The sequence below is a fragment of the Marmota monax genome, unplaced genomic scaffold (genome assembly GCF_021218885.2).
Source record: "Marmota monax isolate L192 unplaced genomic scaffold, Marmota_monax_Labrador192_F-V1.1 WCK01_AAM20220418_F8-fsc00227, whole genome shotgun sequence".
Classification (NCBI taxonomy): Eukaryota; Metazoa; Chordata; class Mammalia; order Rodentia; family Sciuridae; genus Marmota; species Marmota monax.
In genome coordinates, this window is record NW_026695208.1 from 705,232 (window position 1) to 726,046 (window position 20,815).

Here is a 20,815-nt window from a genome sequence, read left to right on the forward strand (position 1 = left end):
ATGCATCACATAAAAATAAATAAATAAATAAAAATATTGTGTCCAACTACTTCTAAAAAATAAATATTAAAAAAAGTTTACCTTGGCTATTCAGGGATTTTGTGGTTACAAAAAAAGCTAGGTCATTTTATCTACTTCTATGAAGAATAGTATTGGTGTTTTGATAGAAATTGCATTATATCTTTACATTATTTTGGTTAGTGTGGGCATTTTAACAATATTAATTCTTCTAGTTCATGAACATAGAATGTCTTTCCCTTATTTTATGTTCTCTTTAATTCTTTTGTTTTTCTTCTAACTTTATTTATTTTTATGTGCTGAGGATCAAACCTAGGGCCTTGCATGTGCAAGGTGAGCACTGTACCGCTGAGCCATAATCCCAGCCCCTCTCTTTAATTCTTTTCATCATTTTTTTTTTTTCCCACAGTAGAGATCTTTCACCTCTTTGGTTAAATTTATTCCTAGGTATTTATAATATATATTTTATTTTTATTTTTTGGAGCTACTATAAATAGTATTGCTTTCTTGATTTCTATTTCAGATAATTCACTTGGGGCATAGCAGTACAACTAAATTTTGTGTTAGATTTTATATGCTGCAACTTTGTTAAGTTTGTTTATTCTAATTTTTGTGTTTGTGTGTGAAGTCTGGGTTTTCTATACATTTTGTTTAAATCTGTATTTTGTTTTAAATCTGTATTTTGTTCTATGACATGTATCATAGAGAGGTCTTCTATCTGTTAGACATATTGCCCCCAGCCCCACCCCCGCTCATTTTCTGTCAAGATCATGGTTTGTCCTTGACATCATAATAGTTTTTACAGGTTATGGATTCCCCAATCCAAATGCTAATCTTAAATGCTCCAAAGTCTGAAACTAGTGTTTTGGTTTGGTACTAGGGATTGAAACCTTGGGCACTTCACCACAGATCTACATCCCTAGCCCTTTTATTTTTTATTTATTTATTTGTTTGTTTTGTTTTGAAATAGGTTCTCAGTAAATTACTCATGGCCTCTCTAAGTTGCTGAGACTGGCCTTGAACTTGTGATTCTCCCCATTCAGTCTTCTGAGTTGGTGGGACTACAGGTAGGAGCCACCACTCTTGGCAAGTCTGAAACTTTTTGAGTACTGATGATCCTCCAGAGTTCTTGATTTTTGATTTATAGATTAAGAGTGCTCAACTAGTAAAAGCTATGCAGATATTCCCAAATCCAAAAAACTCTGAAATATGAAACACTTCTGATTCCAAGCACTTCAGATAATGGTATATTCAACCCATAATGTAATTACTTTTAATGAAAATATAGAATTATGTAAAATACTGTGTTATGCTTAATTTACATTTGGAAGTGTCTGTAAAATCTAAATTAACAGATCAAGTAATTTAAAATATGTAATGCCTTCTTTTGTAATACAAATAACCATTCCCTAATTGATTATTTTCTAAAGAATTAATGATATAGTCCAAGTATTAACTTCTGCCAGCATTTTACTGTACATAAAGCAGTCTTCTAAGCTGCTTGTGTCTGTTATTCATTTAGGCAGATACTTTTATTATTTTTCATTTTAAGAAACTGAAGGGAAGTTTTACAAGATCAGACCATTAAAAGGTGATTGATTTGGCTGTGACTTGATCCCAGGCAGTGTGATTCCCACTGTATTCTTCCTAACTGCTCTGCTAATACTTTTGGATTTCAAATAATAACTAGAGGTTGATAAAATAGAAGGGATTTACCTTATTTATTTATTTATTTATTTATTTATTTATTTTTATGTGGTGCTGAGGATCCAACCCAGTGCCTCACATGTGTGAGGTGAGCGCTCTACCCCTGAGCCACAGCCTCAGCCCCAGAATGGATTTACTTTTATAAAGAAATTTTCTGTTTCATCTAATATTGTTTAAGGATAATTATTTTTATGTTGTGATAATTACGTTCCTTATATTAGGTGTTCTTTGTATGTGTACTGAATTTGTAGCCTTGTTATGGCAACTTACTAAGTGAAAATTTTCTTTTCCTTTTCAGTTTGGCAATTCTATCATCAGCACACCTCTAAAGCGTCGTAAAGTGGCTTCTCAAGAAACTTTAGTTAATTCTTTATCTTTAAGCTGCCAAAGTTCGTTTGAAAGTGTCATTTTAAATTGTCGAAGTATACGAGTAGGAACACTGTTCCGACTATTAATAGAGCCTGTTATTGTAAGTATATTCTTTAGCTATTTGTTGTACTGATTACAAGATAAATTCCATTGCAAAACCTGATCTATAATATTTAAAATTTGTAAGCTAAATTATCTAAGTTAATAGAACATCAAAATTATTTGAAGATTTCAGATTGCTTTAAGAATATATAAATAGTAATGCCTCACCATTAAAAATTACTGAGTAAAAATTTATCATAATGTTCATGTCCAGACTAATGGCAGATTCACTATAAGAAAATAACCAGTGAATTAGAAAACATTCCAAAATTTAGTAGTTTTATTCTCATGCCAGCTTATTACTTAAAACGGATATGTTAAAGAACTATAGTAAGAGAAAAAAGAATCCAAAAGCTTCAAGTTCCGCTTAAAATTTATGTAGCGTCAAAAGTTTTAGAAAGAGGTTCTTGAAGTATATAGTGAACATCTAAGAAGCATATACTTTTAGACTAGTTTAATATTCACAATGCCTGATGTATTTTTTATAGTACCTTTATCTTCCTTATCATACCTGTCTGCCCATCATTTTACTGTCACCAGGCCCATTCAAGTATTCATTTTCTCTTTGAAATGTTAATTTCCTTAAGCAGTGTTCTTTTTCTTTTTCTTCTTTTTTTTTTAAAGAGAGAGAGAGAGAGAATTTTTTAATATTTATTTTTTAGTTTTCGGCGGACACAACATCTTTGTTTGTATGTGGTGCTGAGGATCGAACCCGGGCCGCACGCATGACAGGCGAGCGCGCTACCGCTTGAGCCACATCCCCAGCCCAAGCAGTGTTCTTTTTCATCATTTTCTTTTTCATGTTTTCTGATATTGTTCATAGATTTATCTTCCTAAAGCACTGTACTTACTCTGTAGACATTTGCTTTATAATGTCTTAACTTGTCTCTGATTATTTGTTCCTATCTGTGTTTTCAAACCCTGTCTCTTGTATTATCCTTTATACATAAAGCAGTATCTGTAAAAGAACATATTATAAACCAATGGAAAACTTAAAAGGGAGTTTTATTCTCATTTTATGTTAAGTAATAATTATTTTTTTATAAAGACATAATTTTTATTTCTGGTAAAGGTTCATGATCCTAAGAAACAATGTGATCCAAAACAAATACATAAACACACACACACAAAATCTACAGCTTAGTTTGTAGGCTCAAATGAAATGTAAACATTATTTCTTCCTCTTTCTTTTCTTCCTTTTTTTTTTTTTGTTTTGTTTTGTTTTTTGGTAGTGAGGATTGAATGCACGCTTATATATGTTGGGCAAGCGCTCTGCTACTGAACTATATCCCCAAATTTTTCTTTATTGAGACAGGCTCTTACTAGTTGCCCAGTCTGACCTTGAGCTTGTGATCCTCCTACCTCAGCCTCCCTAGTGGCTAACATTGCAGCCTTCGTCTAAATGCCTGGCTGTGAATATGATTTCTTAGTAGAGCAAAGCTCCATGGGAAGCCAGTAGTTGTTTTCTATCAAAACAATTATCACAACTTAAAAACTAAAAGTTTTATATAAGTACCCTCAGAGTTTTAAAGCAAATGATATATAGTTTATTTTCCCTTTATTGTCCAGTAACATTGTAATAAATGTTATGTTTTCTAGTGATTCCTAAGACAGGTTTTCACATACAGATAGTCTTTCTTGATTTCTATAATTTAACAAAAATGTTACTCTGTGTACTTTATATCCCCAAAATTTCCTGGGGTACTCTAGGTTTTATGACTTTCCCCCACATTAGCACTATTATAACTTTTCAGTATGATGAATGAGCTTTTGCTGGTGATTTATACATTTAATGAAAGTTGCATATTTAGTTTCGAAGCTCTCTATTAAGGTATGGTGATGCATACCTGTAATCCCAGTAGCTCTGGATGCTGAGGCAGGAGGATTGCAAGTTCAAAGTCAGCCTCAGCAATTTAGTGATACCCTGTCTCAAAAAATTAAAAGGGTTGGGAATGTGACTCAGAAGTTAAGTGCCCCAGGGTTCAATCCTGGTACAAATTTTAAAGAAAGAAAGGAAGGGAGGTAGGGAGGGAGGGAGGGGAAAAGAATTACATTAAAATTTGTTGGGCTGAGTGGTATATGCCTCTAATTCCAGCTACTTGGGGGAGTATAAAGCAGGAGAATTCCAAGTTTGAGGCAAGCCCCATCAATTTAGCAAGACCCTTTCTCAAAATTAAAAGGACTGGGGATGTAGCTCAGTGTTAAAGTGCCCCAGGGTTCAATCCCTGGTGCAAAAAAAAAAAAAAAAAAAAAAATTAACAATTTGGTGTTGTTTTTTTTTTCAATAAAAGTTATAGGTTGAGTTATATATGCTACAGTGAATTGAAACTAGCTTTGTAAATTTAATGGAAAAAAACAAAAGATAGTGTATGTAATATAAAATGTACTGTTTAAATTTTTAAAATGAAAATGCTAACTGAAATAATTCTGGAAAATGAAATGTAGAAATGTGCTGTGTGATAGTAATTTATAGATTACATATTAGAAATGCCATGTCTAAATATAAAATCTTTTCTCATTTTTTCAATGAAAGACATAAAATCAAGAATTTTGATCATTTTAATTTTAGAAACTTTAGAAATATAGATGAAATAGCCCAATGTCTACTTAAAATATTAATATTTATGCTTAATTACATGCAGATTTTTAGATGACATAAATATTTTATGTCATTATTATTGCTGCTCTTTGAATCTTGTAGCATTTTTCTGGAGCATAGAATTTTAGTTTCCTTGTATAGTAGAAGCTTCCAAGCTATAAGTATCCATTCTTGAAAAGCCCAAATAATGTGTTACTTTCCAGTGAAACCAATCAATATATTAAGTTTGAAATGCAATTGTTAAAATATGCATATGACATTGTAGACTGCAATTATTCTAGTAATTACTAAATTTATGTTTTCCTATTTTCTTTTTTACATCATGAAAATTTTCTAACTAAAGTGTTAAAGACTTCTACAGTGAATATACTTCAGTTAAGTTATACTGTTAGTAGCATATTGTACAAGTTGAGTATCTATAATCCAAAAATCCAAAATGTTCTGATATCCAAAACTTGAGTGCTGACATGATACTCAAAGTTTTGGATTGCCTGGTATGGTGGCCCACACCTGTATATCCGGCTACTCTAGAACTTGAAACAGGTGGGTGGGGGGGACACATAACTTGAGCCCATGAGCTTGAGATGAGCTTAGGCAACATATTGAGACCCGCATCAAAATAAAGAAATATATAAAGTTGTCTTGGGGCTGAGGGTATAGCTTCAGGGTAGAATTCCTGCTTATCATGCACCAAGAATTTTTGGATTTTGACCATTTACAATTTCACATTTGCACATTACAGATGCTTGAACAGTAAAATCCAGGCAAATATTCCAAAATTCAAAAATCTTCAAAATCTGAAATACTTTTAGTCCCAAGCATTTTGACAACGTGTATTTGCTTTTCTTCCCTATCTATATCGACTCATCTTATTTTTTAAGTGGACTTAAAAGTACTTACCTCCTTTTTTGATTTTCTGAACTCCTGTAAATATGCAAAAATATTAATTTAGGTTTTGTCAGGCTTAATATTAAATCTTCACATTGAAATGATTAATTTAAAACACTGTCATACCACTTATAATAACTGATTCAGGCAAGGATTTTCAGTGGGTGCTAAAACCATTGGGTAAATGATGAGAAGGGACCAGAGTTCTGACTCAGTGGTAGAGCGCTTCCCTAGCATACGTGAGGTACTGGGTTTGATCCCGGCACCACATAAAAATAAACAAATAAAATAAAGGTATTGTGTCATCTACAACTAAAAAAATATATTTAAAAAGATGATGAGAAAACAGAACTTTCACAAGCCTTCAAGAATTTTTTCTCAAGAGTATTTAATTGCAAAGGGAATGTGTGTGTGTGTGTATATATAGAGGAAAAACAAATGGAAATGTTAAATGGATCAATCAATTTTATATATATGTAGATTATATATATATATATAATCTTTCAAGTGGAAAAACCTACCAGTCGCTGCCTTAGTTTAAGTGATTAAATTTGTATCATTAATGAAACTGACACAGCTTGTCTTCTGATGTGAAATTATGGGAAGTATCAGCCCATCATCTATGTGCAGTTTGTGTGGAAATATGTGGCCTGAATTTTAAAAATGAAGAAACACAATCCGATACATGTTAGATGTTTTGCAGAACTTAGCCTAGGTTTCTTAAAGGCCGGGCCAGGAAGAACAGAGAGAGACTAGTGTAGAATGGAATAGATATGAGATCAATGTAATATAACCTTGATAGATTCATGGATTTGGGCAAAGTTGAAACAAGGATAAAGGCAAATTTTGAGCAGTTAGTGAAATTTAAAGTATGAACTTTTGAATTAAGTTAACCTTGATTTCTAAGATGTGCTAATGTTTTGGTTGCACAGGATAATGTCTTGTTCTTAGGAAATATATGCTGAAGGATTTGCAAATGAAATGCCTGCTTTATGAAGGTTGAGCAAAAGGGAAGTGACCATGTGTGTGTGTGTGTGTGTGTGTTGCACAAAGTAATGCAGTGGATGTGGCAAAATATTAACAGTAAATCTGGGTAAGGAGTATTCAAGTGTTCATTATAATAATATGTGAGTTTCTCTAGAGACAAAGTAGCAATATAAAAAAAATTCTAAGTACTTGGAAAAAAAAGTAAAGCCCTACTTTCTGAGAGATATTTTTTTGGGAAAATATTTCATCTTAAGTTTAAGCACATAGTAAATGACTTGGTTTCTCTTCCTTCTAAAGACGTAAGGTCCATGTAGTCTATCATATAAAGTATGTGTAAAGTCTTTATAAGTCTGTGATCAGTACTAATTATCTTATTTTTTTTTTTAGTTTTGTTTAGATTTTATCAAGATACATCTAGATGGTAAGCTACTTTATATCTGTTTATTCACTAAAGCATTGTGTACACTAAAGTACTTGATAGGAATAAAAGGTTAAATGGTATTTATTGAATTCATTAAGATGATTATTCATTATTATCTGTCTTCTTAACAAAGGGCATGTATCTTGGTGTAATTTCTTTCTACAACACAACAAAGCATAATCTTTTAGAGCCTCTTATTTTGGGAAAAATATAGAAATTTTCTTAATATACTTATGGAATAATAAATAGACCTTTAAATTTAAAGTTGTATTTTCTTCATTCATGATTTTTGATCTTGTAAAAATTGATTGATCCATTTAACATTTCCATTTGTTTTTCCTCTAGAACCAGAAAGTGATCCTGTAGAGATTATTTTAAATACCTCTGATCTAACTAAATGTGAATGGTGTAATGTACGAAAATTACCAGTCGTGTTTCTTCAGGCAATACCAACAGTTTATCAAAAACTGAGCATGCAATTGCAAATGAATAAGGAGGATAAAATTCGGAATGATTGTAAAGGAATAAATAAGTTATCAAGTAAGTTATGTGGAACAGAGTTTAAGACATAATCAGTTGAATAGCAGAATGTGCTTGCACTAGAAAGTGGAAGACTTTATGATTAGTACAGAATGAAGGCCTAATGAAGCAATATTTCTTAGTGCACTAATTTCCTTTATTAGAATATAATACAGTGGCTACCTTGTAAAACAGATATTACTGCCTTCATTTTGTAGTTGAGGAAAATCCCACTCAAAGTGGAAGAGCTGAAGATAAAAATCCAAGTGTACCCATTGAGGAAGTTTTAAAAATGAGTTAAAATTCAAAAGATGTGTATTTTTTAACACTAAGTAAAATCGATTTGTTGAACTGTAAATCAGAATCCATAAAAATAGGCTTATGAATAGAAAGTTTTCAAGTTCATAGAAAAGGTTTTTATTTTTTGTTGCTGTTGTTGTTCTTAATTAAAAATGACCGTAGAGTGTATTTTGACATATTATACATACCTGGAGTATAACTTTCCATTCTTGTGGTTGCACATGATGTGGAGTTACACTGGGGTCTTCGTTCTTTACAAAAAATAGATCTAATTCTCTAGTTGGTTGCCCTTCACCTCTAACATTTATGTCATAGCCTGATTGCTTACAAAATAAATACTTTTCAGCAGTAATTGCCATTTTATCTTAATAATTAGTAACTTATAGTTACTATTAAAACTGCAAACGTTGGAGCTGGAGTTGTGGCTCAGAGGTAGAGTACTCGCCTAGCATGCATGAAGCTCTGAGTTTGATCCTCAGCACCACATGAAAAATAAAAAAATAAAGATATTGTGTTCACCTATAAGTAAAACTGCAAAAGTTGACACATTCGTGAACAGCAGTTTTGCAATTAAATTCAGTAGATATACTACTAATTTGCTTAGCACTTTCCTATTTGTATCTGGCAAAAATGTTACCTGGTACATATTTAAGACTGTAAGTAGGTATATTCGTTACATGCATTAGTAGACTTGTTCTTATAAATACTTTTTTAGTTGTTGATGGACCTTTATTTTATTTATTTATATGTGATGCTGAGAATCAAACCCAGTGCTTTACACATGCTAAGCAAGCACTCTACCACTGAGTTACAACCCCAGCTCAGTAGACTTGTTCTTGAGCTGTTACTAAAATAATAACAGTTCCTTTCTTTTGTTAACTTTAAGTGACATTGGTAACACTGATCTTTATTTCAGTATTTATTGTATCTTAAACATTAATTTTTGGATGTTTATTCCAAGACTTCTGATGATCTAAGTCTTCAGAATAATTAGTTGTTACTCTTTAAATTATCTATTTACTTTATTCTTTTAGTCTTATGGTTATATTTATTTCTTTTCAGATTCGGAGGAACAATACATAATTTTGATTTTTCAAAATGGCCTTGATCCTCAGGCAAATATGGTATTTGAAAGCATCATTACTGACATTGGTATAAAAAATAATGTTCCCAATTTTTTTGCAAAAATTCCCTTCGAAGAAGCCAATAGCAGACTTGTTGCCTGCACCCGAAGCTATGAAGAGAGCATCAAAGGAAGTTGTGTGCAAAAAGAAAATAAAGTTAAAACTGTAATTATGTTAAATTTATTTTGAGTAATGAGTAATTTTAAGGGGACGTGTTTTATAATAATGACTTTCATATAAATTCCATTTTAGAATTAATTCCTTTTTATATGTGATGTGTGAACTATCTTGTAGCATCTAATTTAGGAACAAGATTCCCAATGTACACATACACACACTGCTTCATTCAAATCAATTATTTACCCTGAGTCTTAGGTTTGGAGGAATTTTGCTCCTTTGTGTGTGGTTTTATGCTTTATATTTAATATATGCATACATGATTGAAAACTTGGGAAGGGAGGAATACATATTGTTTGACCTTGATTGTCTGTGTATATATCCAGTTATAGGAACTACTCATATAGTTAGGTAACTCTGAAGCCACATGAACCAAATGCCCTAGTATTATTATAACACTACCACAGCAACTAAATTTTGCTGACTTAATTTATTGGGGCCAAATCTCTCAGCCTTGGTATATACACAGAAATTGACTGTCCAAACACTATCTTAGTGATAGTTGAGCAAGGTCTCACACAGTGGATTGGGATAAAAAGCAGGAGGAAGGGGAATCATCATCCTCATTTTGCAGGGTTGGCTACAGGAGATAATGCTTTAGAGGAAGAAAAGAGTAGCAGAAGCCATAAGATAGATGGAATGGACTTTATATTTCAATCCAAGGCTTCTCCCTCTAAGGAGCCTCTATTTCATTTAAATCTTGTAGAGGGTGAGAGCTTATTAAACTAGGTTCCCTAAGCCTCTGCCCCACATATTATGGATTGCCAAGGCATTAAAAACATTGAACTTAGGTAGGCCTTCACTGCTAGAAGAAAACAAACCCACTTCTGTTTTTTTTTTAAAAGGTTCTTTAAATCTTATACTACCATAATCTGATCTATTATGGATAGTAGAGATCTTATAGTAATAAGATGCTGGAAAGTCATTATTAACATATTAGTATACTGTCTCTGTCTAGAAGCTAAAGATAAAAGAAAGTGACCCCCTACTCTTTCCCCTTTTTTTTCCATATTGAGAATTGAACCCTGGGCCTTTGCACATGTGAGGGAAATGCTTTAACACTGTGCTACATTCCAAGCCTTCTTTTTAAATTTTCTTGAGACGGTCTTACAGAGTTACTCAGGCTAGCTTTGAACTTGTGGTTCTTCTGCCTCAGCCTCTGTAGTAGGTGATAATACAGCGGTGTGCTACCACGCCCAACCTGTTTATTGTTTTTAATACAGATTCAAACATACTATTCTAGTTTCTTATTTTTAATCATTTTTAATTAAAAACTTTCTGTGCCTTGCACTTGCTCTTATAGAAGATTTTTCCATTTGACTTTGAATTGATAATTTAATTTCTTTTACCAGGTATCATTTGAATCCAAAATACAGCTTAGAAACAAACAGGAATTCCAGTTTTTTGATGATGATGAAGAAACCTCAGAGAGCCATACCATCTTCATTGGACCTGTAGAAAAGTGAGAAATTTCTTTTACATTTGTAATGCTGTGAATTTCTTTTTCTTTTCTATTATAATTCACTTATATACATTTGTAAAGCTTTGTTTATTTGCTTGTTTTTTTTTTTTTAATTGCAGATTGATCGTGTATCCACCACCTCCAGCTAAGGGAGGCATCTCTGTTACTAATGAGGACCTGCACTGTCTAAGTGAAGGAGAATTTTTAAATGATGTTATTATAGACTTTTATTTGAAGTAAGTTAATTTTCTACTAACCTTTTAGCAAATTTTTAATAATATTTTGTATTGTGTATTTTTATTTTCTAAAGTCAGATTATTTTGGTTTTAAATTTTACTTTTTGAGTAACATTTGGAAAGTTTTTGATCTGATTTTACCTGTGTTTTCACATTTTAAAAGTGAGAATGGTGTCTAAAAGGATTGTGAGAATTTGGTGAAGTAATACATGTCAAGTAATAGAAAAAATGCAAATTCCCTTCAAAGATTGGTTGGAAAGGAAAAGAATGGAACAAGATTGACTCTGCAAATATTAACTTTGAACAAAGGAGACAGGAGTATCATTAAAGAAATGATGAGCAAAGAAAATTATCAGAGACATTATATGATGATAAAGGAGTGATCCACCAGGAAAACATAGCAACCTTAAATGATATGTTCCATAAAGTAGAGCTATACATGACATGAAGCAAAATTGACAGATCTGTGAGGAGGGAACAGATGAATTATGTTCTCTGAAAGGAAAAACTGCATTAGGTTTTAAATACCTAACCTTGTAAGACCCCCTGAAACCTAACATATATTTAAGGACAGATTTAAAGAAAGTTCTTTGTTGCTAAATCAAAAGATGATATATCAGGCTGGGTTTGTAGTTCAGTGTTAGAGCACTGAAAAAAAAGTGGGGGCGGGAGTGTTTCTTCATACAAATGGCAAACAAGGATTTGAAAAGATGCTCACTTAACTTAATCCTTAGAAAATACAAATGAAACCATAATGTGATATCACTGCAAACCCACTGGGTTGGCTACCATCCAAAAACAGCAAAAAGAAAATAACAATGGTTGGTGAGAATATGAAGAAATTGGAACTGTTTTTCCCTCTTGGTAGTATTATAAAATGGTATAGCCACTACGTAATGGAAGACAATGTGGAAATTCTTCAGAAATTTAAAAATAAAATTGCCACATGATCTTACAACCTGAATCCTGTATAAAAATCCAAGAGAAGTGAAAGCATGGTCTTGAAAAGATATTTGTACACTCCTGTTCACAATAGCTAAGAGGTGGAAATCATTTAATGGTCCATAGATGGATAAATGGATAAGTAAACTATGACATTATACATATAATGGAATATTATTCTCAAAAAGAAGGAAATTGTAACTACAGTCTCATGGATCGAATTCTGGGGCATTATGTGAAAAATAAGTCACAGAAAGACAAATGCTGTATGATCACACTTATGAGATACCCAAAGTAATCAAATTCATAGAAACAGACAGTATAATTGATAGTTACCAGGTACTGGAGGAGGGAGAAAAAGAAATTGTTTATTGGATGTAGAGTTTCATTTTTGCCAAAATGGAATAATGCATACTTTAATTTGTAACCGAAATTAAATATACTGTACACTACTGAACTACTTAGTTAAAATAGTTAAGATAGTAAATTTTGTTTTTACTACAATTTAAGAAAATGTTATCTCAGTCCTGATTTATACTCTACTACTTGAACAAGTCAAGCTACTAAGAATAAGAAGCATGAAGTGAATGTATAGAACAACATTGCTATTGTTAAATGGAGTGTTCATTATTGTTATTAGGTCAATTTGGTTGATAGGGCTATTAAGGTCATTTATCCCTACAGATTTTGTGCCTGGTTGTTCTGTCGTTTATGGAGAAGGGTTATTGAAATATCCCACGTTAATTATGCATTTGTCTTTCTCCTTTGAAATCTTCTATATCTGTTCTTGAAGCCACATGTATTTTGAAGGTCTGTTGTTAGGTACATATACAGTTATTTATATCTTGTAGAGTTTACACCTTTATCATTACAAAGTATCCCTCTTTCTCCCTGATAATCTTCCTTGTTTTTAAGAGCTTTGTTCAAAATGAATATAGCTCTTCCAGGTTCTTTTAATTTGCATTTGCATGGTGTACACATCTTCATCCCTTTACTTTTAATCTGGGTCTTTATATTTGTTTGTTTTTTAAAACATATAGTGGAATTTTAAAAATAGTTGAAATCCTGTATTTTGTTTATGTTCTGTTTTGTCTATTTCATACAGAAATAATTACACTTTTTAAGATATAATCATTATTATATTTCAGGAGTCTCCTCATATTTTAGTTAGGCTTTAAGACAGATTTCATATAGTTAAACTTAGTCTGCCTTCTCTGATACAAGCATAGTACTAATAAAGATTAAAATTAAAAATAATTATTTTTAAATAACCTATTGATATTTCTCTCATGACATTCTTAGAAGTGAAATTAAAAGGAAGCTTTACTATTAAAATGAATAAGTCTTCCTGATGTCAGAGCTGTTCATTCTTCTCTATTTCTAGCTCTACAAATTAGAAACAAACTTTTAAACAAAGTTTGCCAACTTTTCAAGAAGCAGGAAAACATGGCATCTGGGAAATGTTAATACGATGCAGAGAAAAAGGATTATTTTAATAAAAATACTTAGAAAATTACTTTCGTGTAGTTGTAGATTAACCTTAAAAACATTTTCAAATGTTAAAATTAAATGTTATCTTGTTATTATAGATTTTATACTTTTTGAGATAGCGTGAACTATTTGACCACAACAGTCAATATTAAAATGGCTTATGCACTGATGTGCCTTAATGTACCCAAATGGAAGAAAAGGCCAAGAGTTTTTTTTTCCAGTAAACTTGGATTTTGTCTTTAATTATAAACTGAAACATAACTTCTTATTAAAATCAATAATTATAATACATGTATATTTAAAACAACCAGAACTGTATTCACACAATTATTTATGGGTAGTTCAGAGTTAAAACTGAGACAAAACTAGTTTCTTTAAAAGACAACAATTTGTTTATATATGAAGTAGTTAGTTTTCTTTTAATCACAAATAACTTTACATTTTTTTTTTAAGAGAGAGAATTTTTTAATATTTATTTTTCAGTTTTCAGCAGACACAACATCTTTATTTGTACGTGGTGCTGAGGATTGAACCCAGCGCCGCATGCGTGCCAGGCGAGCGCACTACCGCTTGAGCCACATCCCCAGCCCAACTTTACATTTTAAGTTGAATTATCTCTTTGTTTATTCAGTTCAGTTTTATAAAGTAATCATTGTAATTTGGGCCCGCAAAAGTAAAATAGTTCCCCCTCTATGGTTTAGCTCCTGAACTTAGAGCTAAGTTAGTACACATTGCTTTCTGAGTATATTATTACAGAAATAATAATCAGTTTACTTTGTGTCATGAACTTATTGTTTTGTAGGGGCACACTGAGTTGCTTGAATGTAAGAAATATTTTACGTTATTTCCTTTTCATTAGAACTTGAGCTTTGGAATTATAAAAGTAAAAGGTTTCAAAACTGTGCCTGCCCTCTGAGAGAACACACCTCTTAAGCATTTGGTGTTTCTGTGTAAGACTTCACAAGGCAATTAGACTATCTTCACTTGAGTAAAATGAATGTGGCCATAGCTTGATTGCATAGCTCCTATGAGAAAGTTTGAAACAAATAAATTTATTATAACAATTTCCCTTTGCAACATAAAGGAGCATTTCAATTTGTTTTCATATAAATTTACAGAAAACTAAAGTAAGGAAAAATTAGAACCAGTATAAGGTCACTTTAAAGAGACATTGTCGATAACCTCACCACTGCCAGGATTCTTTGTGTCTTTTATTTTCATAAAAAGTAGTATATAGTTGAGTCTTTAAGATTGATTAACTAAACTGTTTAAAATGAAATGAATAGTATTAAAATAATTATTGAAGTACAGTCCACATACCCTGCAAATCACCCTTCTAAAGTCTATAGTTCAGTTTTTTTTTATTATATTTGAAAATTATAAAACTCTCACCACAGTCAACATCTGAACATTCTCATTATCCAAAAGAGAAACCCCAGTACCTGTTAGTAGTTACTGCCTGTTTTTTTTTTTTTTTCAACCTACCAAAGGCCTAAGGTAACCACCAGTCTTCTCTCTGTTAATGGATTTGCAATTCTGGAATTTTTATGTAAATGGGAGCATATAATATGTGGTTCTTCACATGTAGTTTCTTTTACTTAGCATGCTTTTAAGGTTATTCTCTGTTGTCATGTGTATCACCATTTTGTTTCGTTTTATTGTTGAATATTATTCCATGTACATTTTATTTTTCCATTCATTATTTGATATGCAATTCTGTCATTTACTTTTTTTTTTTTTTTGTACCAGGGATTGAATTCAGGGGCACGTAACCACTGAGCCACATTCCCCAGCCCTATTTTTTATTGTATTTAGAGACAGGGTCTCACTGAGTTGCTTAGCACCTTGCTTTTGCTGAGGCTGGTGGTGAACTTATGATCCTCCTATCTCAGCCTCCTGAGCTGCTGGGATTACAGGCGTGTGCTACCGTGTCCGGTATCATTTACATTTTTTGACAATTTTTGAACAGTGCTGCTTGTAATGTTCATGTATAAATTTTGCGTGGACATATGCTTTCTTTACTCTTTGATTTAAAGTGTATCCTTAATTTTAAATTATTATATCTTTCAAGTCATAATATTACTCTAAAATACTATTTTTCATTATCCAAACATAATCTGGTCATTATCATTGTCCAAAAGTTTGCCAATAAGTTCGTTCATTTCTAAGGAATAGAGTTTAATGATAGCTAAAAAAATATTTTATTACTGCATGACTGGTTAATTTTAATATGAATTAAATTATTACATTGAAATTATTTTTGCTTAAAATAGATATTTGGTGCTTGAAAAACTGAAAAAAGAAGAAGCTGACCGAATTCATATATTCAGTTCTTTTTTCTATAAACGCCTTAATCAGAGAGAGAGGAGAAATCATGAAACAACCAATCTGTCGTAAGTCAGACTGAAAATATTTTAACAGATGTAATAAGATTCAATTTTAATTTTGTAAAAAAATCATTTAACAGTTATCAATCAATATCCATGGGAGTTTGATTTCAGATTTCCCCTACCCCACATGCAGATACCCAAATCTGGAGATGGTCAAGTATGTAAAATTGTGCAGTATTTGCATATAACCTATGGCACATCTTCTGTATACTTTAAATCACCTCTAATGATAATGTAATATGCTATTTATGGTCATTATATTCTTCAGGGGATGATGTCAAGGAAAAAAATATATATACATGTTCAGTACAGATGCAATTTTTTCCCCAGAATATTTTCTGTCCTTGGTTGAATTCATGAATGTGGAATGGAGTGCCATTAGTATTTAAAAGAAAATAGAAATCTCTGCAATTTACTTGCTTATTTTCTAAATTGTACAGCCAGGAGAGGCATCAAATAGGTTTATTTTCATTCTTTACAGATTTGTGTTTAACTGCCTTACAATAATCCTGCACTAATTCTAGGGTATAATTTTTCTTAAATTTCTTACTGAATCCACATCACTTATTACTATTACTAGTTTATAAGATTAATGTAATCAATAATATTCTAATATCCCCAGAATACCTAGAATTTATAAATATTATGGGTGTCATATCAAGAATAGTGCTTTCCAAATATGACTGAATTTTAAAAATTGCTTAGATGCAGATTGCTCTGTTTTTCTCTAGCTCTTCCATCTATAATATCTAAGAGAAACCTGTGAATCTGTACTTTAAATAAGTTATTTGGATGGTTCTTCATAGACAAGTTAACATCTGAGTTATTTTATTTATAATTCCTCTCCTTATAGTGATGGCATCCAGCTCTAATTCTTGACTGGTAATAGGTCAAATAGGTAGACACAGGAGTTGTACATACTCACTTAACTGTTTAATGTCTTGAATTGATTGCTACTGTGTATAATACAAATATTTTCTATTTTAACAATTCCTAATTTGCATTTTAGAGTTGTTGATAGTCATTGATTTTGACCTGTGCTCATAATCTATCCTGCTTCATCTAATGTCAGTTGATGCTGCTTTTCCTGCTTTCTTCTCCTTAGTTACCATAAATCATGCTCTTATGCCTGCCCCTCACTGTATAGCTGCTAGTACCAGTTTGCATAATAAAAAAAGTAGAGACGGAAGTCCAGGCAAGAGAATTATTGGAGCCCCTAGGCTATGCCAATAGAATTAAATATCTCTTTCCTCCATATTCAATGATGGGCAGTTTCATGCCTTCATCATTTTATCTAAGATGTTCTATTTTCTTTTCCCAGCTTCTTAAACTGTCTTATACAATTTTTGAAGCTGTTATATGTGAATCTACATAATTTGTAAATCACTGCATATAAGCTAAAACATTAGAGACAATTCAGAAGCTTATAGTTTATCTTTCTTACAGAATACAACAAAAACGGCATGGGAGAGTAAAAACATGGACCCGGCATGTAGATATTTTTGAGAAGGATTTTATTTTTGTACCCCTTAATGAAGCGTGAGTAAAAATTTTTTGTCAGTGTGATGGTACTTTTTAAATATGTGTTTAAAAGGTAAAGAATTCATCCATTTTAAAACCGCTTTTTGAAACTTGTCATAAGTATTGAATATGCCTGTTTTATAAAAATTAATGCAGTTTCCCAGGTACTGAATTTTGTTAAAAAAAAAGATATCTTTCTAGTAATTTTTATAGATCAATGCAGAGTAAAGTCATTCAAACAAAAACAGTGATGCTTGTGGTAGAGAAAATGTTAACACCAAAGGGTGTTTAGTTACATAGATGGGTTTGAATATTTTAAAACACACATTTGCTTTTAACCAAAGAGGAAGGTGGTTGGATTAATGGCATTTGATCAAATTGAAAATCATGCTATTTGAAACAGTTTTCTAAGTAAATGGAGAAGCATAAGTACTTTGTATTTGTATTATCATCCCTGTATATCTCCCTTGACCATAGAGGCATTGATATGTAAAATAGAATTTTAATACAATTTAGACTTCCAAGGTGGTGGTGGTTTGGTGTGTGAATGAGTGAGTGAGTGAGTGAGTGTGTGTGTGTGTGTGTGTGTGTTTTACTGTGGGTTTAACCCAGAGTCTTACATACTATGTAAGTGCTCTGTCACTAAACTACATCCTCAGCCCTTTTTAAATTTTATTTTGAGATAGTCTCCCTAAGTTGCCCAGACTGGTCTTGAATATAATCCTCCTGTCTCAGATTGAGTTTTTTTGTATTTCTCTCTTGCTCTTGCTCTCGCTTTTGTTTTGTTTTGTTTTCCTATGCTTTTCAGCCAAAGACCACTGGAAATTTACCTGGTGTCAAATAACTTGGGAGAAATAAACCATCAGCAATTCTGTGGTCTCTCATTAAAAGAAAGTATAAGAGAATTTGGGCTTTGGTTGGGGGGAGAGTCTGAGGTAGTTTTCTTGGGTAATGAAGTAGCATTCACTTATTTAGTAAAAGAGGGAGATGTTTGCTATTTTGTGGATTGTACTGTAACCTAGCGTTCTCCCCTGCCTAGACAAATTATGGCCTTACTTTGTGTTATTTTTATCGTGGTTTGAGTAAACTTGACTGAGATTGTTTATGTTAATAAGCCTAGCTGTGCCAGTCTATCTTCTGAATACGCTTTTGTTTTCCTTTTGTTTCTTTGAAAAACAGATTTAAAATCTGTTTTAGTGATATACACCTATATTCCCATCCTCTTAAGAGACTGAGGTAGAATGATCACAAGAGTTCAGGAATTTAAGGCCTGCTTGGGCAACAGTGTGAGATCATGTCTCCAAAACATGAATATATTAATTAACTAATTAAAATAAATTGTATTTTAGGGGCTTAAGGTATACCTTAATGGTAGAGCAGTTGACTAGCATTTAAAAGGTCCTGAGTTAGATCCCCTGTCACCCCCCAAAAAGAAAAATGTTTTAATTATGAGGCCTGTGTGCTCTACATCGTAGCCCAAGCAAAGACAGATAACCTAGGTCAGAACATATATATATACATATATTTTAAGTTGTAATCTTATAACAAAATTTAAAACTAACTGAACATTAATTTCTTCATTCTCTCCAAGATAAATTTTCTTTAAATTTATTATGTAAGTAACACATGAGGTACTAGTAAGTAAGAAAGTTATTTGTGAGAAATGAATTATATATTTAAAATAGAAGTACAGTTTGAGTCACATATAATTTAGGGACAGAGGCATATCCCTTTTAGTCACTATATCTGTGTATGGAAACTACTGTCAGTGCTTCTAATCTTCCTGGTGAGAGAAGAATGAGTAAAGATGAAGTGCCACTAAAGGATTTCATAAGAGGAATATACCTTTTGTAGATGGAAAAAAAAAAAAAGCCTATAAGTCACAAGGCCCCTGTTTTGTTTTTCAGAGAGTTAATGCCACAGATATTTACTAATTAATATTAGATTGGCTATCACATTTGTCAACTGTTTTATTTTTCTGATTATGCTTATTTTTTTAAGTTTATAAACTGTTAAAAACTGCTATAGTTATTGTCAAGGAATAAAGATTTGATATTTGGATATAGTTCAATTTAAGATAAGTGAAATTGCCTTGTTCAGCCTCTCTCCCATTGGTAATTTAAGGTTAATGTAGCTACTAATCCATTTGGCATTAAAATGGCTCATAAGCTGGGTGCGGTGGTATATGCCTGTCTATAATTCCAATGACTAGGGAAGCTGAGGCAAGAGGATCACAAGATCAAGGCCAAACTTAGCAACTTAGACCCTTTCTCAGAGTTTTGTAAAGGGGATGGTGGTGGCTGGGAATGTAGCTCGGGGGTATAAAATGCCCCTTGATTCAGTTATTAATAGACAAAAAGCAAAATTTTTTTAACTAAAAAATAAAATGGTTTATAAAAGCAACCTTGGTTCTTTGAGATTATAAGTGATGATCTGATTCAGCTTTCTCCTTTCAGCAAAAAAGGATTATTTTCCATAGTTTTTAGGAGAGGCAACAGAAATCAAAGCTTATCTACATTGACAAAGTTAAGAAATGTCTAAAAAAAATAACAGGCTAAGATTATAGCTGTAGGTTGAACACCATGTTACACCATATTCATCAATTTTTAAAACACATTTTTCAGCATATTAACATTCTAAAACTGAGATGTGCCCTATAGTCATCTGTGTCCTAGATTGAAATGAGAAAGTTGGTGTGTTCTTTCTACTGCCCTAGTGTTTATCTAAATCTATATTAAGAATTAATAATTAAGAACAGGAAAAAAACATCCGTCTGGCATTTGATTTACTGATAATGAAGCAAGTCTTTATGACCTTTCTACTGGATCCTGTCAGGTGAAGACATAGTGCTGTTTCTTAGTACTAGCTTGGGATAATCTAGCATTTTGCAGGAATGAGAATGTGGAATAACTTTATTCCATTCAAAGTACTTATTTTTTGATTCACCAAAATTTATCAAACACCCTATCAAATGAGAGATATTGTGCTTATCTATTAAGTTCTCTAATATCTATCTATATAGACTGTTCATTATATCCCAACACATATCCCTTTCCCTACTAAATAATGTTTTTCAAAACAATTTGTTAGTTTAATGAATATGAGCCAGGAAGGTACAGTTTCTTACTTAGGATCTGTACTCTATGGTTGGGAGCTGTGATACCAGAATTCAGCAACATGCCAGCATCTACTTGATGGCTGGAATTCTTTACTAATGCTTGAAATTTTGTAACAATGACTAGAGTAGATACATTTCAATATAGCATGAAACAAAGGATTATTCATATACATATTTTCCTTCCTACTTATTAATAATAAAAACAGACATGATAAAAAATATTTAAATGGACACAATAATGTTTATTTTTTAATATTTTTATTTTTTAGTTGTAGTTGGACATAATACCTTTATTTATTTATTTATTTTTATGTGGTGCTGAGGATCGAATCCAGGGCCTCGCACATGCTAGGCAAGTGCTCTACCGCTGAGCCACAACCCCAGCCCCTTGTTTGTTTATTTTTATGTGGTACTAAGGATCGAACCCAATGCCTCACATATGAG

The 20,815-nt window shown here is 32.1% G+C and overlaps 1 protein-coding gene across 8 annotated transcripts in view; it reads left to right on the top strand.

Moving 5' to 3' along the window:
* Senp6 (SUMO specific peptidase 6) overlaps positions 1-20,815 on the top strand; it is a 119,782-nt gene that overhangs the window by 82,561 nt on the left and 16,406 nt on the right. For all 8 annotated transcript variants that reach the window (XM_046430431.2, XM_046430433.2, XM_046430432.2 and 5 more), the window contains 8 exons: positions 2,024-2,194; positions 7,058-7,091; positions 7,437-7,631; positions 8,973-9,199; positions 10,564-10,673; positions 10,793-10,909; positions 15,616-15,735; positions 17,179-17,271. In XM_046430431.2, the coding sequence (XP_046286387.1) occupies positions 2,024-2,194; positions 7,058-7,091; positions 7,437-7,631; positions 8,973-9,199; positions 10,564-10,673; positions 10,793-10,909; positions 15,616-15,735; positions 17,179-17,271 (1,067 nt within the window). The remainder of the gene's footprint in view (positions 1-2,023; positions 2,195-7,057; positions 7,092-7,436; positions 7,632-8,972; positions 9,200-10,563; positions 10,674-10,792; positions 10,910-15,615; positions 15,736-17,178; positions 17,272-20,815) is intronic.